The following is a 27,704-nucleotide window of genomic DNA, read 5'->3' as shown; positions in this document are numbered from 1 at the left end:
ATGATGATGAAAGAAAAAGAAAGAAATTAGCATTGATACATTAACTCCAAATAACCTTCAGGCCCTATATAAAATTTGCCAAATGCCCCAATAATGTCCATTATGGCAAAAGGATCCAGTTTCGAATCACATGTTCCATTTAGTTGTTACGTCTCTTTAGTTTCCTTGAATCTGAAACAATTCTCAAGTCTCCCTTAACTTTTGTGATCATAATATGATTTTGGAGATGTCAGGGTTAGTTATTGTGAAGACTGTCTCTCCATTTGGGTTTTCCTGATGGAGTGTTTTGTGGTCAGATCCAGATTCGGCAACTCTGGCAGGGATGTCATAGAAACGATGCCTTGTTCTTCCCATCATATCCTCGTGGGTGGCAGACAATTTCAGTTTATCTCAGTTATGGCGACGTTCACTTTGACCATTTGATTGAGATGGTGTGGGCCAGACTTCCCCACCACAAAGTTACCTCTTTCTCTCTTTCTAATGAACGACTCTTTTCGGGAGGTACTCTGGTACTATGTAAAGATCCCATTCCTCCTCAAACTTTCTCTTTATTTCATTGACTCATGAATCAATATGCATTCATGCCCGAGGCACACCAAACACAGGCCAGAAGGAGGAGGATGCGTGAGTCTGTCCACTCAGGATGCAGGTGATAAGGGGGTGTATGACCTGTAGAGAATTTTTAAATGACACTATCTGTAGAGAATTTATTAGCACACGGCACCAGTGACTCTTAATGATGTCATCAATAAAATAATCCTCCCCCAAAAGATCATTTGTCTTTCTTAGTTCTGGCACCTCGTTCCAGGCCAGACCTCGTGAGGACACCCTCTTCACACTGCCGAGGCTCAAGCAGCCCACAGCGCGCCACCTCATTGCAGGCATCTCCCTCCACTCGGTGTCCTCCTCCCAGCGGCAGGACACCCTCCCCAGCAGACACGTCCTCATTCAACGTGACTGAAACCAGAAAGAGAGAAGAGGCGCAAAGTGGAGGTCAGGCACTCGCCCTGAGGACGGCCGCGGACTTCTTGCAGATTTGAGACCTCGATCTTAGCTGCTCAGGAAACTCCTCGCCTCCCCCCCTCCAGCTGCCCCGGGGTCCAGCTGAGTAAGGAGTCTGCACGTGGCTACCTGGAGCTCTCTCTGTTTGGATCATCACAACAACTCTACGAGGTATACAGACAGTAAATCCTCTCTTGAGAATGAAGTCAGCTGAGGCTGGGAGAGGTTGCGTGAATTGGCTGGGTCACCCGCACAGGATTGCTACCCAGGTCTCCTCCAATCCACTTTAAATCTCTACCATAATATCCCCAGTCACCCTGCATTCTACTCGTACCTAAAGGCAAAGAGAGAAGCAAGTTCACTTACTAATTACATATAGTTCAAGGTCGAATGTCAGGGAGCCAGGAGGCAGCTCAACACGTGAAGGGAAAGAGAATTAATACCATTATTCCCCGATGCGATCAACACATTGAATACATGTTTGCATATTATACACACACACATGACATTGGTGCCTCCCCAATAAATGTCATCTTGTTAAAAAGCAATACTTAATAAATAAATCTATTTCTATTGCCTAAAAATGACAATTTGTTTAAAAATTTACATTACTTGATTTTCTTTTAATTTTTACCAACACAGCCTTCTCATATTTCTCTCTGCCCTTAGGATTTGCAATACCATCCTGTGTGTCTTCCAGTCTCCAGACAAGCACATCATATTTTAGGCTTTTTTTTTTTACCTTTGTTGAAATATAATTGACAGATAACATTGCATAAGTTTGAAGTGTAAATGTGTTGAGTTGATACACTTATATATTGTGAACTGATTGCCTCAGTACAGTTGGTTAGCACCTCCATAACCTCACATAACTACCATTTCTTTTCTGTTGTGAAAACATTTAAGATCTACTCTCTTAGCAATTTTCAAGTACATAATGCAGTGTTGTTAACTAGAGTCACCATGCTGTGCATTAGGTCCCCAGAACTTATTTATCTTATAACTGGAAGTTTGTACCATTTGACCAACAGCTCCCTATTTTCCCCACTCCCCAGCCTCTGCTAACCACCACTCTACTCTATTTCTAGAGTTCTGGTTTTTGAGATTCCGCATATAAGTGAGATCACACACTGTTTGTTTCTCTGTCTTATTTCACTGAGCATAATCCTTCCAACCACATTGTTGCAAATGGCAGGATTTCCTTTTTTCTTATGGCTGAATGATATTTCTTTGTGTGTGTGTGTGTATATATATATATACACCACATCTTCTTCATCTATTCACCCATAGACAGACACTTAGGTTGTTTCCATATCTGGGCTATCATGAATAATGTTGTGACGAACATGGGAGCGTAGACACCTGTTTGGGATCCTGCTGTCATTTCCTTTGGTTGTACACCCAGAGGCCGAATTGCTGGATCATATCGTAGTTCTATTTTTATTTTTTTGAGAGAACTCCATACGGTTTTCCAAAGTGGCTGCACCAATTGACATTCCCACCAACAGTGCACAAAGATTCCCTTTTCTCCACATCCTCACCAACACTTGTCATTTCTTGTCTTTTTGATGAAGCCATTCTAACAGTGTGAGGTGATCTCTCATTGTGACTTTGATTTGCACCAAACTGATGTTAGTGATGTTGAGTGTCGCTTCATGTCCCTGTTGGCCATTTGCATGCATTCTTTGGAAAACTGTCTGTCAGTTCTTCCTCTGCTCAGTTTTTGATCAAAGTGTTGGATTTTTTGTTATTGAGTTGTATGAGTTCCTTATATATTTTTAATATTAACCTCTTATCAGATACACAATTTGACACTATTTTCTCCCATTCAGCAGGTTGCCTTCTCATTTTGATGATTTTCTTTTGCTCTGCATGAAGCTTATTAGCACCACTTGTTAATTTTTGCTTTTGTTGCTTTGTAGTTTAATTTAATATCAGCCAGTGTGATATGTCCAGCTTTGTTTTTCTTTCTCAGGGTTTCTTTGGCTATTGGGGTCTTTTGTGGTACCACACAAATATTAGGATTTTTTTTCCTATTTCTGTGAAAGACGCCATTGGAATTTGGATAAGGGTTGCATTGAATCTGTAGATTGCTGTGGGTAGTATGGACATTTTAGCAATATTAATTCTTCCCATCCATAAACACAGGATATCTTTCCGTTTATGGTGTCACCTTCAATTATTGCATCAAAGTCTCATAGTTTTCTGTGTACAGACCTTTCAGCTCCTTGGTTGAATTTATCCCTGGGTATTTTATTCTTTTTGATGCAATTGTAAATGGGATTGTTTTCTTTATTCTTTATTCCTCTTTCTGATAGTTCGTTATTGGTGTATAGAAATGCAACAGATTTTTGTCTATCGATTCTGTATCCTGCAGCTTCACTGAATTTTTCTATTAGTTGTCACAGTTTTTTGGTGAGGTCTTTAGGGTTTTCTGTATTTAATATCACGTCATCTGCAAATAGTGACAGTTTTACAGAAAGGATGCCCTTTCTTCCTTTTTCTTGCCTAATTGCTCTGGCTGGGACTTCCAATACTGTTTTGAATAAGAGCGGTGAGAGGGGGCATCCTTGTCTTTTTCCTGATCTCGGAGGAAAAACCGTCGGCTTTTCCTCGTTGAGTGTGCTGTCAGCTGTGGGCTTGTCCTATATGGCCTTTACTATGTTGAGGTACATTTCCTCTATACCCACTTTGTTGAGAATTTTTACATAAATGGATGTTGAATTCTTGGAATTTTGATGGGAATTGTGTTAAATCTGTATATCAATTTGGGGACAAATGACAGATTTGGCTTTTCCAATCCATGAACACAGGATGTCTCTCCGTTTATTTGGATCATCTTTGGTTCCTCTCATGATCACTGTGTAGTTTTCAGCATGTGTATATGCTTTTGTTACACCTAAATATTTCATTTTTAAAGTGATCGTAAGTGGTATTGTATTTTTTATTTGTTGTTCATGTGTTCATTGCTATTATAAGGAAATACAATCGATTTTCAATGTTATCTTTTATCCTCTGATCTGGCCAAACTCACTTAGTTCCAGGAATTTTTGTAAACTCTTTGGCATTTTCTACATAAAGGATCATGTCTTTTGCAAATGGGAGCAGTTTTATTTCTTCCTTTCCAATCTGCATGCTTCTTATTTCCTTTTCTTACATTGTGGCACTGGCTGGAACTTCCCACACCATATTGAATGTGAGTACTGGAAACAGACGTTACAGGGAAAGCATTCAGTCCTTCACCATTAAATATATTTGTAAGTGGAGAGTTTTTGTTTTTGTTTTCGTTTTTTTTGAGGAAGATTAGCCCTGAACTGCTGCCAATCCTCCTCTTTTTGCTGAGGAAGACTGGCCCCGAGCTAACATCCGTGCCCATCCTCCTCTCCTTTCTAGGTGGGACGCCTGCCACAGCGTGGCTCGCCAAGCCGTGTCAGGTCCGAGCCCGGGATCCGGACCGGCGAACCCCGGGCTGCTGAGAACCAGAACATGCGAACTTAACTGCTGCGCCACCTGTCTGGCCCCAGTGGAGGGTTTTTTTAGATGCTCTAAATCAAGTTTAAGAAATTCCCCTCAATTTCTATTTCTCTGAGAGTTTTTATAGTGAATGAAAGTTGAATTTTTTCAAGTAATTTTTCCATATTATTGATATTATTATGTAATTTTTCTTCTTAGCTTGTTAATATGGTGGATTACATTGATTGATTTTTAAATATTGAAGCAGGCTTGCATCCCTGGAATAAAACCTAAGGTTGTCAAGGGTTTTTGTGTATAAGGAATATTTGTCTGTAGGTTTCTTATTTTTGTATGCTTTCGGTAACAGGATAATACTAACACTAGTTTCACAAAATGTGCTCTTTACTCTTTTATTTTTTGGAAGAGATTGTGTACAATTGGTCTAATTCTTCTTTCAATGTTTGGTAGAATTGTCCAATGAAACCATCTAAGCTTGGAAATTTCTTTTTGGGAGTTTTACAATCAAGAATTGAATTTCTTTCCATTATAAGGCTATTCAAATTAGCTATTTCACATTTGGCAATTGTGGTAGCATATGTTTTTCAAGAATTGGTCTATTTCGCTACAGTGTCAAATTTTCATGTATAGAATTGTTTATAGTATTCCCTTATCGTTGTTTTGACATCTGCAAGGTCTGTAGTGACATCCTCCATTTCATTCCCGATGCTGGTAATTTTTCCAGCTTCATTTAGTACACCTGACAATTAAAAATTATAACTAATTAAAGTATACAACCTGAGGATTTGATATACATCTATATTGTGAAATAATCACCAAAATCAGGTTAAACATATCCATCACCTCACATAGTTACCTGCTTTTGTGATGGGAGCCCTTAAGATCTACCCTCTTAGCAAATGGCAAGTGGACGATGCCGTATTGTTAACTGAAGTCACATTGCTGTACGTTGGAGCTCCAGAACTTATTCGTCGTACATAATTGAAACTTTGCACCCTTGGCCAACGTCTCCCCATTTCTCCCTCGCCCCAGCCCCTGGCAACCACCTCCCACTCCCTGCTTCCTAAGTTTGACTTCTTTCGGCTCCATGTGTGAGTGAGATGGTGTGGTATTCGTCTTTCTGCGCTGGCTTGTTCACTCAGCGTCACGTCCACGGCCTCTTCACCCGCCTCTGGTTCTCAGTTTCCCAGTCTGTACACAGGCCCTCATTTCTCCCTGCGCGGAGCCCCATGGAGCTCAGGTTCGGTTCGTAAGATGACTCTCTCCTTCCCACCGGCTCCACCAATCCAGCCAGGAGCCAGTGGGGTTTCTTCTAGAACTGTCAGCTCTGCTGGAGAAAGTCTTCCAAAATCTCCTCAGAGCTACAGCTTTACCTCCTCAGAGACACCACACTTTGGCTTTTGCTCACTCACTCATATCCATTCATTCTATAAACATAGGTAGAGCATGAGGTACTTAGTCTGTTTAGGTCCCTGCCCTGGGGTTTCGGTGGGGCCAGCGGCGGGCATAAGATGTTTTCTGAGCCTGGAGTTGTGTGGGGGTGCGGCAGATATATTCTGGGCTTGGCTTCTGTGAGTGTGCAGAGTGTGTGGGTCTTGGGGGGCACAGGCAGCTGTCCACGTGTCGCGGGGTGAGTGTGTGTGAATCGGAGCGGAGAGTCCAGGGTGCCCGACCTCCACAGCATCCCAGGCAGATCTCAGAAGGAAAGTCCTGGCACCTCATTAATCTTCAGGATAATTCTCCTGCAGAGCCTTTTGGATCAAAGATCTGTCATTTTCCTTTTAACAATAACATTTATTAGATTTTTTCATACCAAAAAGTACAAATAAGACCACAAGACTGGCTGCCAATCCTCCTGTGCAAAAACGGTCTTCCGAGGGGCTCTCCTATGAAGATCTCTTCTTTTCTGCTTTGGCCAGACAGCACCGCCCGAGCCCCAGAGATGGAGATGGAGAACAGGAGTACCCGGGCAGGAGCAAAGATGCTGGAAGGGGAGGGAGGCGAGGACCCGTGGGGGACTCAGGCGGGGAGGCCAGAGCGGAGCATGGCGCTGCCGAGGCTTCCTCCTCTCCATTCCCGGCACGGAGCTGCAAAGGCGGCTCCCAAGAAGGGTCTGCGAACTTCCTCCTTTGCTTTGGATTTTTACTCTCATTTTCAGCTATTTCTTCTCTCTCAGTTAGAAAAGAAAAAAGCTGCCCTGTATCAGTTCTTGGGTTTATGTAAATCCCTCTCATTTTGTGAGTGTAAGTATCTACTATTTCTTTTCCTCTACTTGTCTTGAGTTTTTACTTCCATTTCTCACCCTTGGAGTTGGATATTCAATTCACTTTCACCCTTTCATTTTTGATTTGTGGGGTAATAAATGGCGTATAAATTTTCAACAGATTTTCTATGCAGAAATTGCATTGTTAGCATTTTGTAATAGCACAAAGTTTCTGTTTTGGTGGCTGTTTTGGTCCTTCAATTTTTGTTATTTTTCTAATTTTACTGAAATGTGATTCCAAAAGAAGTGATCTGTGTTCTTTGTACTTCTTGAATACTTTTGAGCTTCTCTTTGTAGTCCAAAATTGTGAATTTTGGGAAGTGTTACCAGGTCACTGTTCTCAGGGTGTAGATATGAATTTGTGTCCGTTGGTTCCGCCTCTCACACCTTGGCCTGGCCCCTGCCCAGACGGATGACCTGCAAAGTCCCCTGGCCTCCTGGACCCTCCTTTCCAGCGGCCCAGGCACGGAGTCCCTGGAGCCGTGACCCAACCTTTCACCCGCCATGGAGCTTTTGGAATTTAGCTCTTCTTGCCCCAGGTCAGCAGGGGGAAAGAGCTGCCCTTCTCGATGGAGGGTCTTCCTGAGCCAAGCTCCTGGGTCCTGCCTGCAGCCTGACCCCTGGGTTCCAGAGGGGCTGAGGCCAGAAGTCCAGCAGTGTCTGGGCACGTATGGAAAAACCTGTAGAGGGTGGCGGGTGATAGGAACGGTGGGTGTGGGCTGTGCCATCTAGAGCCTGGGCGCTCTGCCGGAAGGTAGGTGCTCAGAGCCCCCAGTTCTGCACTGGCTGGGTGACCAGGGGGCAGCTCCTGGGTCCTGGTTACCTGGCTGGCAGAGGCTCCATCCTGGGTTGGGTTTACGGTGCTCACCTGGCCAGGTGCTTTAACACAGTTAGGGCTTGGGGGAGGGGAAACATCTCTTGTGGGAGCCCAGAGCCTGTCGTGCCTGAGAACAGACGTGGGTGTGGAGGGGCCCAGGGCTCGGAAACCTTCCTCGGCACTGCCGCCTGAGAGGCTCAGGGGTCCGCAGACACCAGGTGGTGGGACTTCCCTTCTCTGCTCCAAGATGCCCCAGTGCCTTGGAAGGTTCCCAGGAAGGAGCTCCTGGTTCCAATCCAAGCTGCTCCCCAGATTTTTGTTCCTTCCTCTGGATCCAGCGGGCCCTTCACTCGAGCTCAGTGCCAGCACTGCGGCCTCTCCTCCAGGGAGCCTGCGCTGACTCCATGGCAGGGGGAGGGGCCCTGAGACTCCGCTGTTGGCAGCAGCAGCCTCTGAGTCAGTACTACCTTGGCCTGGTGCTCAGGCTGGAGTCTGTGGTTGCTGTGGCTCCCTCCGTGGGCCCCCTGCCCCTTCGAGAAGCAGGGTCCTGTGGATTCTATTCCACCTGGGCTGACACCCTCAGCCCTGACCCCCGTTTCTACTGCCCCTGCCTCCATTTGGGTCACGCCTCTGATTGTGCCAGTGCCCTTCCCAGAATCCTCCATGACCCCTGGTACTAAGGGGTCACACCTCCTTCCCGCGTTCCTCTCGCTGCCCCATTCAGCGCCCACTGCCGCCCAGCTGGCCTGCCCTGCGCCCTCCCCTCCAGACCTGTGTGCAGGCTGCTTCCTCCACCTGGAAGGCCCCTTTTGCCATCACTCATACCAAATCCTTCCTGAAAGTTAAGCCCAGCTCATGTCTTTCCCTCAGAGGAGTCCTCACTGATGCTACGGGGCCCTCAGAGCCGCATGGGCATCTGCTTTCTCCGAGGCCTCTGTTCCCACCGCCACGGTCACTCACACCCACCTCACATCTCTGCACGCACACCTGTGGACAGGGCCTCTGGGCCAGTCCCCTGTGGTCCTTCCGGCTCAGGGCCCAGAGCTGGACCCCAGCAGGAGTGCAGAGAACAAGGGTGCAGAAGGCACCTCTGCCTCCTCCATCCAGTCTTGGACCCGGGATCAGATGCACCCTGACTCTCCTGGAGTGATTCCCTCTATCTTATCTGCTAGGAAGCCTTCAGTGAGAGACGGTGAGGCAGGAGTGGCATGAAGGGTTGAAGTAACAAGCCTTCGTGAACACAGCACAATTTTGTTTTTTCCATGATGGAAACAGGAAACTCAAGAGAGAATATTTGAATTCAGGCCTGACCTTTTCATATTTTTCTCTTGGAAAGATCACACTGCCTGGGGCACCACAGAGGGCCCTGAAGGGACTGCCCAGGGCAGCTGTAATTGTCTACCAGTCCAGGTGAGACCCAAACAATGAGCCATGGACAATAGTAATTGATTCTTCCTCAATTATCTGCACTAGTGGTGATCCAATAATGGCAGCTTTGCCAGATTCAAAAAATAAAAATACAGGACACTCACTTAATTTGAGTTTCTGATATACAACAAATAATTTTTTAATGTGAGCATATTACATGCAATATGTGGGACATACTTATACTAAAAATCTACTATTTTTTACCTGAAGTTCAAACATAGTTGAGCATCCTATATTTTGCCTGGCAACCCAACCTGTTGGATTATGGACAACCAGAGGCTTCCAGGGAGGCAGGAGACACTGCCCATGGCTTGCTGTTGGGTTACAATGTTTAGTTTGGGACCACAGCCTCAGACTTGACGATTTTGGGCTCAGAGATGGGATGCAAAGTCGCTCCCGAGCTCTGTGTGGCTGGTGAGCAGGGGCTCTGAAGCATGGGGTGTGTGGCTGGCATTTAAAATGAGACCCAGCTCTCCCCGAATCCAGCAGGGGACATCCAGGAGCCAGGGCAAGAATGCTCAGGGTTTGCTTGACGTGGATCCACCGTGGCTGCCCTGCCTCCCCCTGGACTGGAGCCTGTCTCCTGGGGTCTTCGTGGGGAAGTTTCCATGAACAAATGGGAAGGGCAGCAAAGGAGGATACAGTGGAACGGAGCAAAGGAAGCACCACGTGAGGCCGGGGTGTCGGGCCAGCCTTCCCGAGTGCGAGTGTCCGTCAAAGCAGGGGTGCTGACTACGGGCAGCGGCTCTAGCTGCCCCTTTCTCTGGCACAGTGGGCTCCAGGACACACATAGCCTGGGGAGGAGGCGCCCAGCCGGGCTCAGGCTCTGGTGGCTGATTACACAAGGCTGCCTGGTGGAGGCAAAGCTGAGCGCCGTCCGTGGGATGGGACAGGCAGACGGCAGGCACAGGACAGGGTTCGCAGCAACAGGCTGGGGTCCTGCCTCCAGTTGCCTCCCCAGGAAGAAACAGGGTGGGCCGCACCTGGAGCCCAGCCCGAGGGACTTGGAGAAACCATCTGCCTCTGTCGCTGTGGCAGGAAAGCACTTTCCACTGACAGCAGCACCGTCCTGGGCTCAGCCTCAGCCACCTCCGGACCACGGCAGTGGTCTTCATAACCCAGCATGCCCATTAGCACCTGCTCTGAACCTCACAGCTGTTCCCCTGGGGAAACTCCAGGCTCGGCACAACAAGGGGTTCTTTTCTCCCTGCCTCATGGAACAGCCAGCCTCTGATCCGGCTGATTCCACCCGTGTCCACGCTGGACTTGCAGGGACCATTCCCACGACGATCTCTCAGTCCTACCTCCACTTACTTTCATCCACAGCTTCCACTGTCCTCAGGGAAGGTCTGAGTCCAGAGCCTGATACAGACGAGCCCCCGGCTCTCTCTGGAGCTCGGTGCCCAGCGCCATCAAGTCTGCTATGTGGGTTCCACAGAACTCCCTAGAGAGCTTGCTCTTCCTGGTCCTATGGCCTGGACATGTTCTGTTCCTCTGTGTGCAACGCCTCCTGGATTGAACTAGCCTCCGATTACAGCAATAATATGGGGATACATTCTTCCCAGACTTTGGAGAACATTTCGGAAGGCATCAAAGCCTCTACTGGCAAAGGCCTGTAATGCTTGTCCCCTGTGTTCTGAGATGTTGGAGTGATATCTCCTTAGGCTGAGATTTGGGACCCTTGGCTATGGTCTGGGTTTCATTTTCTAAAAGACCCGAATGTCTGAGAAGAGAAGAAGGTTTCTGGTGCCTTCGGCTTAAAGCGGCTCAAGAATGGGGCAGAGAAGGGGGTCAGCACCCTTACCCTGCCCCCTCACAGCATTGTGAAGGGCAGCTGGACCACAGCCTGGGGTTCCTGACCTCAGCAAGCATGCCGTTCCCATCCTGGGCTGAGACGTCCCTCAACAGGCAGACAGTGAGACCCACTGGTGAGCAGCACTGTTAGAAACAAGACACAAGCCGCATAAATAATTAAAGTTTTCGGGTATCCACATTAAAGTAAAATTTTAAAAACAGGTGAAATTTGTTTTAATGATATTTAACCCAACATCTTCAAAATATTATCATTTTAGCAAATAATCAGTATAAAAGCATCACTAGTTACATATTTTTCAGTCATCTTTTTCTTACTAGATTTTCAGAATCTGGTGTGTATCTTACACGTGTAGCTCATCTCAATTTGGATGCTGCATCTTGAGAGCTCACAGGGCACAGGTGGCTGGTGGCTACAGCACCAAACAGCACATGTCCACCGGGCAGGCCTCGGCACAGCTTGTTTTGGCCACTTGAGAAGAGGCTAAATGTCCTGAGAAGAAGCTAACACGAAGGGACCCATTTCGGGAAGGGCGTCAGGAAAGGAGTCCTCAGAACAGGGGGCATTTCCGCTGAGACCTGCAGGATGAGGGGAGGGCCACCTGCAGAGAGCATGCGAGCATCGCTGGTGAAAAGAGCGACGTGTGCAAAGGCCCTAGGACAAGACAAGCTTGGCCTGACCGGGAAACAAAGGAAGGCCAAGGAGGCTGGAATGCAGTGGGTGATGGGGAGAGGAACCCAGAATGAGGGCGGAGATGGGCCCTGGCCAAGCATATGGGGCCATGGATTTATTCTGGGAAAAAAAACCAAAAAACTGAATTTATTGCATCAGCTATGAGAGTAATCAGATTTACACTTATTTTTAATTGCCCTCCTCCTACCCAGACCGCCAATGACCTCAGTGATGAATCCAATGGGCAGGGGCCAGGCCTCCCATCCTGGACCATCAGTGTCATTTCACATCTGGCCTCATGCCCTTCTACTCATCCCGGAGACGGTCCTCACTTCACCCCAGGGCGCCAGCCTCTCCCTGCTCCTCTGTCCTCTGGCCACTCCCTTGTCGTCTCCTGGTCTCCTTTGCTGGTCCTCCCTCACCTCCAAGGCTCTTAATACTGGAGAGCCCCAAGATGCAGTCTGAGGCGCCCTCTGCCTCTCTGAGACCTGAGGTGGAGCATCTCCCAGTGCACAGACTTTCCTCTCGCCGCTACCGGCCTCCTCTCCAATGAGGGTCTTGGCATCTTGAGTCCATCTCAGCAGAGCCCGCCGTTCCCTCGTGAGGAGAAGAGGGAAAGAAAGAATCAGGGAGGGAGACAAACAGCCCACCCGGCTGCCACCCAGATGTTCACAGTGGCGAGTCCAAGGCCTGGCCAGGAGGCACCTTCGCTGCTGCCACCCTCCCGAGCCCACCAGCTGGCAAGGACAGGGTGCTCAGCATCTCCCTGGCTGCTCCAGCCAAGCCTTCAACTCACATCTCAAGGCCCTTCTTCAAAGGAAATCATCAACTGAGGAATGGTCATCTCTTCTTTGCTGTACTCATAGTTCAAGGATCTGTGTGAGAGAGCCAAGCGGGGCAGACAGATTTCAAGAAGGCTTGACCAGTTCCACAATTTCATTCCAAAACCCGGCCCAGCCCTGTGCCACCCGACCTCCTTGACCGGGTGGACTTCATGCACTCATGCGTTCAGCCTTCACCAGCGTCTCTCCAGCACCTGCCTGGCACCAGCCTGGGGTGGAAACACAGTGAGGAAGGGACGGCATCTGTACTGATCCTAACTCGGGATCTGCTGAAGCCGCCCCGTGGGGTGTTACTGCTGCTTTCCAGTCTCCTTACCCCGGCGCGGGGGGCGCTGAGCTGTGACGCCCTGACCGGGAGGAGCTGGCTATGAACAAAGGCAGACTCCAGCCTCAAATATGCACTCAGCTAAACCAACTTTGAATAAAATAACAACAATATTCTCTTTAATGTTCTCTCTTGTTTTGGAAAAATGTAGTTATTTTTCATTAAAAAAAAAGGTCTCTTTATGTTAAAATAAATAAATAACTGGTACTGGGTTCAAAATAAATAAATAAAATAAAATAAGACAACTTTGACCAAAAACATCTTGGTTTTCTGGGGGTGGTGTTTGTACAGAACTTATGAATATGAATATACATATAAAAAACTGACTTTGTGCTTGCACATGGCCAAGGTCAGAGGGAATTCACCCCCCGGAAACCTAGTGCAGCTTCCACCCGCTGCTGGAGCTGGGACTCTAACTCCAGCCTGCAGGTCCGTGCCGCCCCCCGAGACCAGAGGGCACGCACGGGGCCGTGGACACCACAGGCCCAGAGGGCCTTTCGGAGAGGGCAGGGCCTTGATGAGTGTAACCATGGCAGACGACCCTGCAGGGACACTGGCCACTAGCCACGTCTGCTGCCACCCCAAAGCCTCGTCCCGGCCACCCAGCAGCGCTGCCCCTGGGGCTGGACCCCTGCACGGCTCTGTCTGCCCAGGGCCTGCAGGCTTGCAGGACAAACCGGGAACCCGGAGGAGACAGTACCCGGCACCCGGCCTGGTCCAAGGAGCCACCAGGGTGCAGAAGGAGGAGCAGAGCGCTGCCACGTGAAGTGCGGGAGAGGAACCTGAGCACAGGTGTTTGGGATAAACAGGAAGCAGGGAGGCAGCAGTGGACTAACCCGCAGAGACCCACAGGGATGCGAGCACATACCCCGACCCAGAGCGAGCCCAGCAGAGAGCCCTTCCACACACACTTGAAGTCCTGCCCCAGAGGCCAGGGGGCGTCGGCTGGGTGGGGAGAGACACGTGAGGAGGAGTAGAGGGGAGGGAGACTCAGGCTGGCCCATATCACAAAAGGCCAGGGGGTGGCAGGACACAGTGTCCATGTCGACACAAACTCTGCTGCTTGTCCCTCAGACTCTTGTGTCCTGGCGGCATCCTCTGCCAGGAAGTCCCCCGAGTCCGGCTGTGCCCCCGAGGCCCTGCTCACCGCGGTGGGAGACGGAGCCTCGAGCACCGCCTTCAGCGTCCTTGATCAAGAATTCCTGTTCTCTTCTGATGTCTACCCAGCAGACAGAACTTTGTGAGGCATCCCTGTCACCTGTGGTTTCCTGAGGGTCCGTCTCTTATTGGAGAAACAACAGCAAAGACAGAGAGGCAGGGGACAGACAAAGGGAGCAATAACCCGCATTTAGTGCATTTTTACTCTTTATTGTCCAATAGGAGACCCCCTCGAGGGCTTTCCAGGATGTCACAGGGAAGCCGAGCCCACAGGACACCAGGGCACTGGAGCACCCCAGGGAGGAGGGTGAGGAAGAAGCATGCCTAGAGAGGAGCCTCAGAGCCAGCTCTGCCCTGAGCTGTGAGAGCGAGAGGGTGTGGAGGAGGAGGGAGAGGAGGAGGTGGGGAGGACGGAGGGCAGAACCAAGGCCTGTCTCAGGCCAACACGCCAACAAGGAGCAAGGGGAATTTGAAGTTAAAAACCCAATACTGTTCACACAGTACCCAGAAAAGTGAAACACCTAGATAGAAATCAAACAAAATATCTACAAGAACTCCAAGAGGAAAACGACAGAACTCTGACGAACGAAATTGAGGAAGAGCTGAACAAATGGAGAGATGTTTCACCTTCATGGACAGGGAAACTCAATATTGTCAAGATGTCAGCGCCTCCCAACTTGAGCTATAGATGCAACGGAACCCAAACAAAATCCCAGTACGTTGTTCTGCGGACATCGGCAGATGGATGTTTGCGTGGAGAAGCACAAGACAAGAGCAGACAACCCAGTAAGGAAGGAGAAGAACAGGGTTGAGGACCAGTGCCGCCTGGCTTCGAGACTTACAAAGGCCACAGTGATCAAGAATGTGACCACAGGAGTGGGTGAGAGACCCTGGACCCCCTCGCCTCACCCTCACATAAGGAACTCACCTCCCTAACCCTGAGAAAGTGAGGACAGTCCCAAGACAGTTCCACCTTGCCCCCACTTCAGATCCTCCATCCTGCCCACTTCAGTGCCCACCTATGCTCATTCCCCTTCCGCCTGGGTCCCAGGCCCTCTCTGTTCCTCAAGGACGGCTCTCTGGCTGTTGTCCCCTTTCTCTCCATCAATGTGCCCATCTCTATTTGGTCGTTCACCGCAGGGGGCTAACACACCCTCATTCTTCTCCTCTGAACAGAAAGTTTCCCCAGCCCAGCCCAGCCCAGCCTCAGCTTTTAGGTACCCCAAGCAGACTCCGACTCCCGGGGGGACCTCTCTGTGAGCCTGTGGCAGAGACAACACCACATGCACAGCACATGGGATCTTCCTCCTGGGCACACAGAGCACAGAGGACTGCGGCCTCCCTCGTGCGTGGGGTCGAGTTCCTGCCACCGAGGGCTGGGATCCCCGTCTAGAGAGGGAAATTGCAGGAGCAAGGCCAGACGCTCACCCCACAGAGTCGCCCTCACTGAGGGAGTCATTTGCATGTCACGAGCATGTCTGTTGTCTGTGCTGCTCTGTCTAGGGGGGGTGTGGTGAGCACGTACGTATTATATTGACTCTGTGGGCTTGTCCACGTGTGTCTCCCTGTGTCAATGCAGGAGAGTCTGAAGGTGCATCCCCTCCGTGTTGTCAGGGGGCCAGTTCCCTAGAGAGGCAACTAGCCCTGGAGAGGGGGAGCCCCCTGGCTAGACTGTGGTCCTTAGGACCTCCTCGGAGCGCCCCCGCTGGCAGCAATAGAGAGTGCACCTGCAGGCCCGCTGTGGTCAGGCGGACGGGTCAACCCCGGACAAGGGATCCGAGAGCCCCCAGAAGCGAGAGGCCGGGCCGCCAGGGCCAGGCCGGTATCTTCAAGCCGAGGGTCCTGGGAGGCTGCACTCGAGGACCGGTTTCCAAGCTTGCAGTCCTCTCCCAACAAGACGCGTATTTTAGACTCAGAAACAGCTCTTCCTGGCCCAGCAGAGCCTGACAAGGGCCACAACGGCTGCCCACCCCACAGGCGCAGCCGCCCCTCCCGTCTCCGGTCCCGTGCACCGGCCATCATCATCGCACCCGGCTGCGGCGAAGGCGCGCAGAGAGCATGCGCACAGGGACCCCAGCGTGCTCGGCCGGGACTCTGTCCCAGCTGACCGTGGTCACCCCACAGTGGTGCGGTCTGCACACCTGAAAATGGGCGTAAGGCAGCGACCAGCAGGCAGATACTGGTTGCCAGCGCTGCGTGGGACCGCATCCCTGTGCATCATCCTTTCCCCCGAGGAAGGTCCTCCCCTAGCGAAGGAGAAAGAGGGGGTGCCCCTCGGGACAAGAAGGGGCACAGGCACACCGAGGCCCTGAGAAATCCGGTCAGACTGACACATGAGCATTTGCCTCAAGGGAACTGTCCTGTTCCAGAGAGGGAACGTTGGGGACGAGGCTGTGCCCTTGCAGGGGCTCTGAATGGCTTCCTGCACCTGCTGTGAGGGATAGGGGTCCGCGAGTCCTGAGACTTGGCATCCCCCTGGAGCTCACAAGAGGGAGCCCCTCGTCTGTCCCACACGGAATGTGTGGTCAGCTCTGCCCTCCGGTGGCTGCATGGAAGACTGCAGCCAGCTGCGGGATGCGCAGACCAGCGTCCTCATCTGCCTCCCGTGCATTCACCCCAGGTTCACGGAGGCTGCTGTGTCTCCGCTGTCGTGACAGGACGGGGCGCAGAGTCAATGCTCTGACCCCCAGGCCGCATCCGTGAGAGCTCTCCCGGCTCCCACATGACCCAGTCTGACACAGAGTCTTCAGCTCGTGTGCCTCCCTTTGTGGGCTCTTCTGCCTAATTGCCTGGACCCCAGAGAAGGCTAGTGTGAACCATGGGCCATCCCTGAGCACCTGCTAGGTACCAGCACTAGCCGCACCCCTGCATCTACCGTATCCCCCCAGGGCTCCCTGGCAGGCAGGGTCCATCTTCACTCCCTTGTAACAGAGGAGGAAACTGAGGCACCATGACTTACCAGAGGTGGCAGGCCCCAGCTTCTAGAGCCTGGTTCAAACCTTCTTCCCGTTGACCTCAGAGCACCTTAGGCTGGTTTCCCTGAAGACCCCAGGGCATTCTCTGCCAGCAACACCCACAGCCACGGATCAGACTCTGCACAGGCTCCACCTGGACTATCACTCTGCAATGGGGACCTCACCCAAGCCTCAGGTCCCAGGACTGCGTACCATAGTGCCCAGCCTTACTCTTTGCCCGTAATCCACATCCAGCCCTGGGTGTGCTTGATCAGCTCAGCCAGGCTGCTGGGCACAGCAACTCACACCCAGACTCCCAGCCCCAAGGCGGCAGACACCTCAGGCTGCCCTAAGGCCCTCAGCTTGTGCATTCTGCAGATGGTGGTGACTTCGGGGCAGGCTCCTCACTCTAGATGAAAAGACTGAGGACCCCAATGGCCCAGATGCCCTGGAGAGAGGGAGCAGAGCCAAGAATCCCAGGCTGTGCCCGCCTTCTGCTGCCTGAGCAGCTGAGCGTCGTCCAGCCCTGGCCAGGGCCCAGACCACAAGGAGCCCCCTGGCCCTCACTCCACACGCCTGTGCTCGGTGCAGTCAGCAGGGCCCAGCCACTGTCACTCAGCCACTGTTCTCCATCATTGAGGAGCAAAGAGCCTCAGCCCAGAGAAGTGTTGATGCTTCTAACGTCCTGGTGGCTCACTGCTCCCAGATGACAGCATGCTGTTTAAGGAACAGTGAACCGTGTCACCAAACTAAATTTAACTCACATCTTCTAGCGACTTTAATATAATGAGACTAATTTAAATATACACTATTTACTAAATATTATCCAGCGGTTTATTTATAATACTGAGAAAAAGTAAAACATTCATGTCAAAAGAGTATTTCAAACCAAAAACAAATACAACGGATGAAAAGACCCGTTTGAACGAAAGCGCGTGATGGCACGGGTCCGGTGCTCGGGCCCAGCGGGGACGCGGGTTCCGCGAAGCTGGGAGCCGACGCGTTTCCATCTTCTGGGCGAGGGTGTCCGGGAAATAAGAAGGAAGGCGACCTTCCGTGGGACGCCAGCTCAGGGGTCCCCCAGCTTCCCGGAGGAAGTGGCGGCAGAAGCCTCGTCCTGCGCGCGCTCCGCGTTTGGACTCACCTGGAACAGGGAGAGCGCACGGGGCCAAGGGCCGAGCGCGGGGCGCACTGTCTGCAACGCCCGACGCGCGGGGGCCAGGGCCGGACGCTCCCGTTTAACCGCTGCTTCCGCGGTTCCCGTCTCCGTCCGCACCTCCTGTCTGGAGAAGATGTGGCTTCTCTCAGCCCCCGACTCTCAACCACCGACCGCGAGCTTTCGGTTCAAGGGACAGACTGGCCCTGGGAAGAAGAAAGCGTTCTGCCCAGCTTTTCCTCAAGATGCTTGAATCGCCTTCGGCAGCTCCGGATCCTGTTCCAATACGTGCAGGACACCAGGCACTTGCGGGCGTTTGTCCTCTATGCCAGGGCAGAACTCGATGACAGCTTCCCGTGCTTCTGGAACTCGTGCTGAGCGGCTCCTGGCATGGTCCGCACCTCTCTGTGCAGGAGGTCTTTCTCTCACTGGAGGAACAAGTCCATCAAAAACGGGAGAACTGTTATCGCGACCCCCCCACCCGGGACGCCCTCCACCGTCTCCCACCAGGCTCGGTCTCGCACCGTCGAGTTCTCTGCAGGACGCCCTGTAGCGCCCCCTGGATTCATCCCGGGCTGATGAAGAGCCCCGGGCCACCACGGCCCGCCGGCCAAGGGCATTGGGGAGACTACGGCTGCGCCCAGAGGCGAGCCTGCGCCTGGCAGCTGGGTCCCACTGTGAGCACAGAGGGCGGGAGGGCAGCGCCCATGAAGGCACAGGACGGCGCCTCTACTGAGACGTCGCCTCTGCGGCCCCGTGGACCCACCGGTCCACACTGTTCCCTCTGCCGGGACAGCCCTTCTAGCCACCGCCGTGTGGTGCACACTCACACACATATGACCACGGGCGCCTCGTCGTGTCCCCCGCGTCCAAGGCAGAGTGTCCGCTCTTCCACGATGTCCCCTGAGGCAGGCAGGCAGGAAGAGAGGGAGCGAGGGAGAGGCCCGAAGGATTCACACGTCCGCGTTCTCCTCTCTTATAGGTTGCTTTCTAAGGAAAGCTTAAAATTCCTGTCCGCAGGAATGTCTGAATTATATAATTTAAAATATAAATATATATATATATCATTTTAAATATTTAACAAATTGAAGTAAATGCAAATCTATACCCTGGTAACATCAGGTGCCCACATAACATTTCTCAAAATTCACCATTTTGGACTATAATGTGTCAACAAAAATAATCCAGAACCAATCTATCCATGAAAATTGAGGTGAGTTTATTCTGAGCTAAAATGTGAGGACTGTGGCCTGGGCCCTTTCTTCCCAAAGGAAGAAAGGGCACCCGAGAAGTGGGGTGTACAGAGTGCTTCTAGACCCCCAGGGAGGACGCTTCACATAGGATCGAAAGGTCCCTTTGACGATAGTCACGAGATTGCTCTGTTGGCACAGGGATCGATGGACACAGCTGGGTGGCAGGTCTGTTGTCTCGGCCTAGGTGGTCACAGGTGAGCTGGATGGTCAAAGGTGAGCGCAGCCATCTGTTCCTAGCCTAAGGAAAGATGCTTCTCCTTAAGGAAAGGCCAATGTGCGGGGAAGTTGCACCTTTCTCTTAAGGGCATTTGTTCTTGCCATAGGAAATGTTTAAAGTGGATCTACGATGCGATGCGTGCTCAACGGCCACGTCAGGCCCTTTTGACAGGAAAAACACTGTCAGGCCGAATTAGGCTGACACCAAATGGCCTCCTCATAGACTCCAATAGATCCTATTGCTTGCCATTTGTTTGTCAAATGAAAACCTGAAATTTTTTTGAAAAGTACAAATAACAGACATTATTTTCTGTAATTGCCTGTCAGTTCAACTAGAAACAAGGGGAAAAGCTGAAGGAAAAACAACATGTGGAAATTCTGGAACTCCTCCTTGAGCAGGTTTTGGATCTAGAAGCCGCAAGAACCAGCATGTGGCTCAGAAAGTTACGACTGGGAAACGAAACACAAGGGAAGCAGAGAAACAGCATGAGATCCACACAAATTGAAATCTCTTAGAACTCAGAAACTCTGAGTGCTTTGATGCCTAAATCCAAAAGCTACTTACGAGATGATATTGTAGGGGAGGAAGACATTTCCTCTACCCTCTCTGGGTTCATTTGGCCAGAGAATGAATTAAATTCACATGAGACAGAATAACAGGAGAAAATTAAACAGAGCTTTATAGCATGTATACATGAGAGAGGCTCAGGCAAGCTGAGCAACTCGCCAAAATGGCTGAAGCCCCCACCTTAAATATCATCTTCAGCTCAAGACAAAGGAGGATGTTGTGGGTCGGGCAAGTCAGTTACAGGAGGTTACCAGACAAGCACAATAAACAGGAATAAGATTATTATGCAGATTTAAGTCCTTGCATTCTGCATTGATAAGAGTTTCTAGAGATAAGGTCATCCCCCCTTCTTCCTGGTACAGAGAGGGAGACACCTATACAGACAGAGATTTCCTTTACAATGTAAATGTCTCTTAACAAAGGGTAAGTAAATTCTACTTTTCAGTTGCTTTCCTGTCTGCAGTTTATTAAAAGTAACCAGCCCCAAATAATCCTCATGCCAAAGAGACATCTCTTGGGGTGGCCAATTCCAGGCCCCCACAATATCGTGTTTTTTCAAGGGAGAATGTTCAGAGCTGCCCTCAGAGCTTGGAGCAGGGAGGGGCTGGCAGCCCTGGAGGGAGTGAGGTGAGGGGGAAGCCTGGCTGGAGTCTGGCCCCCGAGGCTGTCTTAGGGGGTCCTCAGCCCAAGGAGGAGAACAGAACAGCCCACCCAGCCTTTCGTCACCTACGAATATCAAGAGGCCTCCGCCCCACCCCGTCCAGCCTCTGTCAAGAGGAGGGGGGTGGGCACAGGGACTGTGGTCAGGAGCCCTGGAGGTGGAGTGGGGACAGACCTTGGGGAGGAGCTGGGGCCCCCTACTCTGCCAAGAGGGGCCTCCTGGAAGCCTGGGCAGAGCCTGGAGCCCAGGGCTGCCTCTCCTGCTGGAGAACACACACAGCTCAGAACTAAAGGAGATGCTGGGCCCCAGGATCCTCACACCTCGGGGAGCAGCCCCTCCAGAACAGCAGCCCACGTCAGCTGCTGGGGCCGTGATCCAACCGCTTCCCCCCATGAAACGGAGGGGACTCACACCAGCCACACCCATGGTTCCCTCCTGCCTGGGACAGGGTCGGCCTTTACTGAGTGGGGCCTTCAGAAGTGAGCCCACCTGCCTGAGCCTCAGCTTCCCCTCTGTAACTTGGGGATGGAAACAGTCCTCTTAGGTTCCACGATCACCTTGGCTATTGCAGCCTTAGCATGTGAAGGACAGGGCTCCTCCCAGCCCATGTCCCAGGGTCTTCCTGTGGGGGCTCGGCAAACACCCCAGGGGGAGTCCCTCAACCTCGGCTACAGGAGGGAGCCCTGCTCTCAGGGGGCCAAGACCAGACGGGGCTTCCCGAGAGCCCTTCCCAAGTTGACCCGTCCAGCTCACACTGGCCTTTCCCCGCTGTCCCCCTCAGGCCAGGACAGAGCGCTCCCGCCGTGGCGTGATGGCACCTCTGACCCAAGGGTCAGACCAGGCAAGAACAAAGAGCCAAAGTCCCCTCCAGAAAGTCTGCGCCAAACCACACGAGCCGCGTTTGGAAACGCCCATTTCCCAACACCTTCACCAGCCCTGGGTTTTACCACTCCTATCTTTTTTTTTTTAGCCATCTGTTTGCCAAAATAGAATATTGCATTTTTTAAAAGTGTTTATTTCTTGAAACACGTGTGATTGAGCAACTTCGTTTCTCGTGGTTTTTTTCCATTTCTTTCATTACATCTGTTTGTTCCTGTCCTTACACTTTGTCCATTTACTTCTAGGGTTTTGCTGTTTTCTTATTGATCTGTGGTTCGTTAAATTGGACATTGCAAATATTTTCCATTCTGTTACTTATCTTTTACCTTTATGTTTTTTCCCTAATGCACAAAAATTTCATTTTTATGAAATCAGATTTGGCGAGTTATTGCCCTTCTGACTTTTGAGTTTCACATTGTCCCACAAGAGTGACGTCAAACGGATCTGACACAACCTCCCATGTTGTAGGGGCGTCCAATGCCACCTCCAATGCGGATTTCTGGGGCTGTAGACTGTCCTGTTCCCTCTAGTTGGTTTTTCCTTCCCATTGAATTATTTATCTACCCTCGTTTTTCTGCATCTGGAGCTGACATGGACTGAACTCAGAACACAGCCCCTTTCTTTATTTCTCCACAACTCTCTCTGAGGATGTCATGGTAAGAAGGCAAGAGACCCCACAGCCCAGGGCCCACGTGTCTGTCACACTTTTGTTTCCGTCTTTACTGAGAGATAATTGACATGTAACATTGTGTAAGTTTAAGGTGTACAACATGCTGATTTGATACACTTACAGGTTGCAAAATGATCACCACCACAGCCTTATCTGACACCCCCATCACATCACATCACATCACATCACGTCATGTTATTACCATTTCTCTCTTGTGGTGAGAACGTTTCAGATCTACTCTCTTAGCAACTTTCAAGTACACGATGCAGTATTATTAGCTATAATCACCATGCTCTACAATAGATCCCCAGAACTCACTCATCTTTTGTGTTTGTGTGTGTGAGGAAGATTGTCACTGAGCTCACATCTGTGCCCATCTTCCTCCGTTTTATGTGGGATGCCGCCACAGTGTGTCTTGACGAGGAGTGCCAGGTCAGGGCCCAGGATCCTGACCTGCAAACCCCAGGCCAGCGAAGCACAGCCTGTGAACTTAACTACGCCACCGGACTGGCCCCAGAGTTTATCATCTTCTAACTGGAAGTTTGTACCATTTGACCAACATCTCTCCAACCCACCCCCCACCCAGCCCCTGGTAACCACCACTCTCCTCTCTGCTTCTATGAATTTGGCTTTTTTAGATTCCATATAAAGTGATATTATTCTACAGTATTTGTCTTTCTCTGTCTGACTTGTTTCACTTAGCATAATGCCTTCAAGTTTCATTCAACTTGTTGCAAATGGCAGGATTTCCTTCTTCCTCATGGCTGAATAATATTCCATTGTGCATGTACACACCACATCTTCTTCATCCAGTGACCCATCGACACATTGTGTCACAGCTGCTGCTGACACTGTGCCTGGGTCACGCCCACTCCGTGGAATGTGTCACAGGCAAAAGTTTCTTCTACAGTTTCCACCGCAAGCCTTCCACCCCAACCAATGCATGCTGAGCCGCCAACTCTCTCCCAAAGTCTCCTCCCACCCCATTCCTCCACCCACCACCAACTCCCAAGTACCCTTCAGACCACGCTCCCACCTGCCCATCCTCCTGGGTGCCTCCTCATCTGGTGTCACCTTCCTCTGTTTGTCACCTCGTTATCATACCACGCTCGCTTCTAGTATTGAAACACTGAACTGCCGAGTGATCACTGAGTAACCCCTCATGGTCACAGTGCTATGCTCTGAACAAGTGCTCTAAAAACCCCACAAATCTCTGTTGAATAGTTGTAATTTACCTCTCTGGGCACCTGAGCCTGGCACAGAGCCTGGCAGGGGGCGAGCAGAATCCTCATCTCTCACAGAACCTCTTTGTTAAGGGGAGTCAGGGGCAGGGCAGACGGACACGCCTGGACTTCATTCTACACCTGCACCTACTCTGTGCCAAGCCTGCCCCGGAGCCAGGCAAGAAATGGCAGAGAAAGCAGACAAGGTAAGACCTCAACAATTCTGGGTCCTGAGGGGGCAACAAGCATAAACAAGCAAGTAGGGACATCCATGAAGAATTGCAGCCTTAGACAGCCCAGGGCCAGATAAAGACGGTGATGGGCACAACTGATGGAGGATGTGTGGGAGTGTCTTTCTGGAGGGTGATGTGTAAACTGAGACTGGAAGTATCAGAGGAACCACCCAGCGAGAGGAGGGAGGGTGGGTGTGGAAGGAGTCGTGAGGGGGATGGGCCCCAAGGAAGTTAGACAAGGAAATACGTATTTACACACTGTGTGAAACACTGAACAAGAAACTAAAAAGGGAAGGGAGTAGAAATGGGGGGGTTATCAAGGAAGGGGCTTTTCAGAAACACAGAAATTTCATCTGAAACCTACAGGATGCCTGTAGCATCCACTCAAAGACAGGAGAAGAGTGTCACAGAAAGAATGGCATGTGCAAAGGTCCTGAGGCAGGAATGAGCTGGCCTGTTTGGGGAAGCCAAAGAGGCTGGGGAGTCTGGAGTCAGGTGGGGAACGGAATCCAGACAGGGACCGAACAGGCACATGAGACAGTGACAGCTTAGTCCCGCACCTTGAACTTTATTCAGAATGTACTAGAGGTACTAATGGATGACAGTTGGGGGTGGGGCACACGGCCATATTTACATTTTCTTAACGACTCTCCTTTTCCCAGGTCACCAACAACCTCCACACGGCTGACCACACTGGACACTCCGAGGCCTCACATCATCTAGCTCATGGGTGACCCTCCCAATCCTAGCAACAGTCTCCACTTGGCTCCCCTCTCCTGGCTTTCCTCCTACCCCCGGCCGCTCCCTGCATCTTGCTTGCTCTTCCACATTTCCAGCACATCTGACACTCGAGGTGTCATGGTTCAGAAGTTGCTTCTCCTTCTGGCTTTCACTCATTATGTGGCCTTTTCTGCCCACAAAGCCCATTCTTTCACCACCTTCCATCACAGGCAAGTGTTCCAACGTTCCCTGTGTGTCATTTTGTTCGTATGTGTTCTTACAAAATGTGCATTATTTTCTAGGAAAAGTCTTTCATTGCACAGCCAGGGTCGTGGCTTCTCCAGGCACAGATCCTGTCTCTGCCTGCAGGGGACAGCACAGGTCCCACCCCACCTGCTCCAGCTCTCAGGACTGCCTCTTGGGGGCCATGGCAGGGACACTGTCTAACCAAAACCAGTGTGAGTCATCCCCCTAAATGTGCGACAGGGACACGCACACCCATTTAAAGGTTTGGCTCATCTCCCTGCAGACCAAACCCCTCACTCGCTCACTTCGCTTGACTTCAGTCACTCATTCGGCCATTCTGCCAACACCACCGGACGCCCACCTTGTGCCAGTCTTACTGTAGAAAATAGGAGGACGGGGCGGGAGAAGGGAATACAGACGAGGATGAAGGGGAGCATGCTGGTGATGGAGAGGGGACACCTGGAGAGTGGGCCACTCGCCAGCCAGGTGCCCCCGTCACAGCCCTGACCGTCCAGGGGCCTCAGGTTCCCCGCCTGCAATGTGGGTTTCCCAGGAGTGTCTGCCTCGGAGGAGCACGGTGCGGAATAAACACGTTAACGCAGCGACTCAGCACAGCACTGGGGAGGAGCCCCCCACAGATAGAGCGACTCAGCACAGCACTGGGGAGGAGCCCCCCACAGACGGACAGGGTGACTCAGCACAGCACCAGTGGAGGAGCCCACAAGGACAGATGGCCCAGGCGGGCACCGAGGAGAGGACCGAGGAGAGGACGCACTTTGCCGCGAGACGGGGAAGCAGGCAGTGCCACCTGGAGGGGAGGCTTCTGGGTTTGTGGACAAAGACAGCATAGGGCACTTGCTCCTTGGGTTTTTATTCACTGTCCCTGCGGGAGCTGTCAATAAAGGTTCTAGCCTCATATAAACAATGTTGGCAAAAAAAGATGCTGTTTTTTAGGGGGTGGGGGAAAGTATAAAACCCTTAATTTTCACTTCAAACCTGCCTGAGCAGGAGGAGCACGGCCCTGTGCCTCCGTCTGCTGAGAGGGAGGGGACCTGGGGGAGGCACGCTGGGACATTATGGTGACGGTGATGTGGGTGCTTGCCCCCCAGAGCAGCTTTCCCGTGATGGAGAGCCAGCCCGGAGGCGCGATGCAGGGGGGTCTGAGGGCTCATCCATGTGTTCCCATGGCGCTCGGACCGCAGCGGAGGGAGCAGGCCAAAGAGAGAGAAAGCCTTGAAGACTTGCAGCCCCTTCTTTAAGGAGCGGGCTGCCCATGCCAGGACAAGCTGCTTCTCCAGCTCCGGGAAGCCCAGAGGGGACAGGACTCGACTTGGACCACTGACCCCGGAAGTCCAGAAGTCCAAGCCCCACGTGGCCCTGAGTGGTCAGGGGCCAGGATTCTATGGCTGCTCCTCGATCCCAAACTCCAGCCTGGTCCCAGAGGCCAGGACGCCCCGCCCACCCTGAACCCACTTCTGAAAACGAGGAGGCAAATGCAACAGTCTTTGGTTCTGTGCTGACTCTGCAGACCCCTGCCCAGGGCTCGCCGGGGGCAGCCTCGGCTCTTGGGGCAGAGGCCACAGCCTCGCCTCAGTCTGCCTCCTCAGGGCTTGCTTCTGGCATGAGATGGAGGGGGGGAACTGCTGAGGCAAAGCTCCTGGACTCCTATCTAGGTTCTGACACAGGCGGCAGTGGGACCTTGTGCAAGTTGCCTAGATGACCTGTGCCTCAGTTTCCCCATTCATAAATGGGATTATGCAAGGTGCTCCCCATTGTGTTGCAGTGAAGAAGAAATGGGATCAGGTTAGCTCAGCCCCTACAGGTGGAGACGCTTGGGCGACGTGGGCCCTGTTCTGCTCCCCATGGAGCCCAGCCCGGGCAGGCCTGTGTGATGCCTGGGCTCAGGTGCTGGCCGCAGACTCAAGGGCAGGCCCAGCACACCCAGGCCCACACGGGGCCTCCAGACGTTTGAGGTGCAGTGGCCAGGGCACACGCAGGGGCGGAGGGAGCTGGTCAGGGTCAGGCTGTGGGGGGAGGCGAGTGGGGGATGTACTCCTGACAGGGGTGGTTCCCTAAGTGAACATCGCCTGGGTCTGAGGGAGAGGCCGGGGACCTCGTGACTATCCTCATGAGGGGACCTGGCCCTGGCACAGGAGGCCCCTGCCTCATGCCATTCAGGCGACGACAGGGGATGGCTCGATCAGAGGCAGCTGGCTTTGCCGGGGAGGGGACCCGGGAGGAGGAAGCACAGGGAGGGGGCAAGACAGAGGGGAAGCGTGCCCGGCGGGCGGTGAGTGGCCCAGGGGCTGGGAGATCTGGGAGTCGGGACCCTGGAGAAGAGGATGCTGCCGCCCTGGGCCTCCGCCGTGAGGCCGGCCCAGCTGCACAGCCTCTAAAACACAAGCTTCTTGGGAACTTCCCAGGGGAACTCGCTCCTCCCAAAGTGGCCGTAGCAGGCGGTCTTCTGGTAGATGGGCCTCTTCAAGTCCAAGTCCCTGCCCGGCCAGCAGAGGGAAGGGTCAGCTCAGGGGCAGGCAGAGGCCCTCGCTCTATTTCCAGCAGGGGAGTAGGTAACAGGCCAAGGCATCTTGGCGAGTGTCCCCACCCTCAGGGCAGTTCCCCACGTGTTTCCTGCCTTCGAGGCACCACGTCTTATGAGGCGGCTGCCAGTGGCCCCAGGAAACAGGCCCCAAGGTTCAGGGATGGCCCAACCCACAGACACACCTGGGAGTCAGGGTCTGAACCCCGGCCTCGCTGCCCCATTCTCTCGGCTCCTCCACCCGGCCCAGCCCGGCATCCACACAAGGCCAGGCTCAGAGCAGGGGGGCAGCAGGGGCAAGGGAGATGGGACTAGACTGGCCCACTCGGCTCTCAGCCATTCTGCCTTACAGTTGTCTTCCTGAGACCCCCCCTCCTGTTCAAAGGTGGCCCACCCACCCGTGTCGGTATCTGCCGGCCAGCAGGGACCCTGGAGGCCCCTCAACCCGAGCACCAGACGTGCTGCGTTTGGGGTGTGCTCTGCACAGGGCGAGAGCTGGAAGACCCCTCCTCCCGGGGAGTGGGAAATCCTCCTTTCCGACACCCGCCCCCGCAGAGCTGAGCCTGGGGGAGGGAGGAGGCGGCCTCCGCACTGC

At 52.1% G+C, this 27,704-nt stretch overlaps 1 protein-coding gene and 1 long non-coding RNA gene across 5 annotated transcripts in view; both read right to left on the bottom strand.

Annotated features, from left to right (window-relative positions):
* Positions 1-10,980: 10,980 nt before the first annotated feature.
* LOC138923921 (uncharacterized) lies at positions 10,981-18,421 on the bottom strand. 2 transcript variants are annotated; one of them, XR_011438285.1, is made up of 4 exons: positions 17,890-18,421; positions 16,751-17,462; positions 12,263-12,341; positions 10,981-12,063 (listed from the first exon to the last, which is right to left on the bottom strand). It is a non-coding gene; the product is annotated as an uncharacterized lncRNA (long non-coding RNA). The 2 variants fall into 2 exon arrangements; XR_011438286.1 differs by lacking the exons at positions 16,751-17,462; positions 17,890-18,421 and adding an exon at positions 15,317-15,801.
* Positions 18,422-24,156: 5,735 nt separating this feature from the next.
* MAT1A (methionine adenosyltransferase 1A) overlaps positions 24,157-27,704 on the bottom strand; it is a 28,290-nt gene continuing 24,742 nt past the window's right edge. For all 3 annotated transcript variants that reach the window (XM_070266015.1, XM_001501462.5, XM_070266023.1), the window contains one exon: positions 24,157-27,065. In XM_070266015.1, the coding sequence (XP_070122116.1) occupies positions 26,963-27,065 (103 nt within the window). In that variant the 3' untranslated portion in view covers positions 24,157-26,962. The remainder of the gene's footprint in view (positions 27,066-27,704) is intronic.

Source organism: Equus caballus, chromosome 1, assembly GCF_041296265.1.
Source record: "Equus caballus isolate H_3958 breed thoroughbred chromosome 1, TB-T2T, whole genome shotgun sequence".
In the NCBI taxonomy this organism is placed as follows: domain Eukaryota; kingdom Metazoa; phylum Chordata; class Mammalia; order Perissodactyla; family Equidae; genus Equus; species Equus caballus.
Note: the sequence above shows the minus strand (reverse complement) of the source record. Positions and strands in the feature narration are given on the sequence as shown.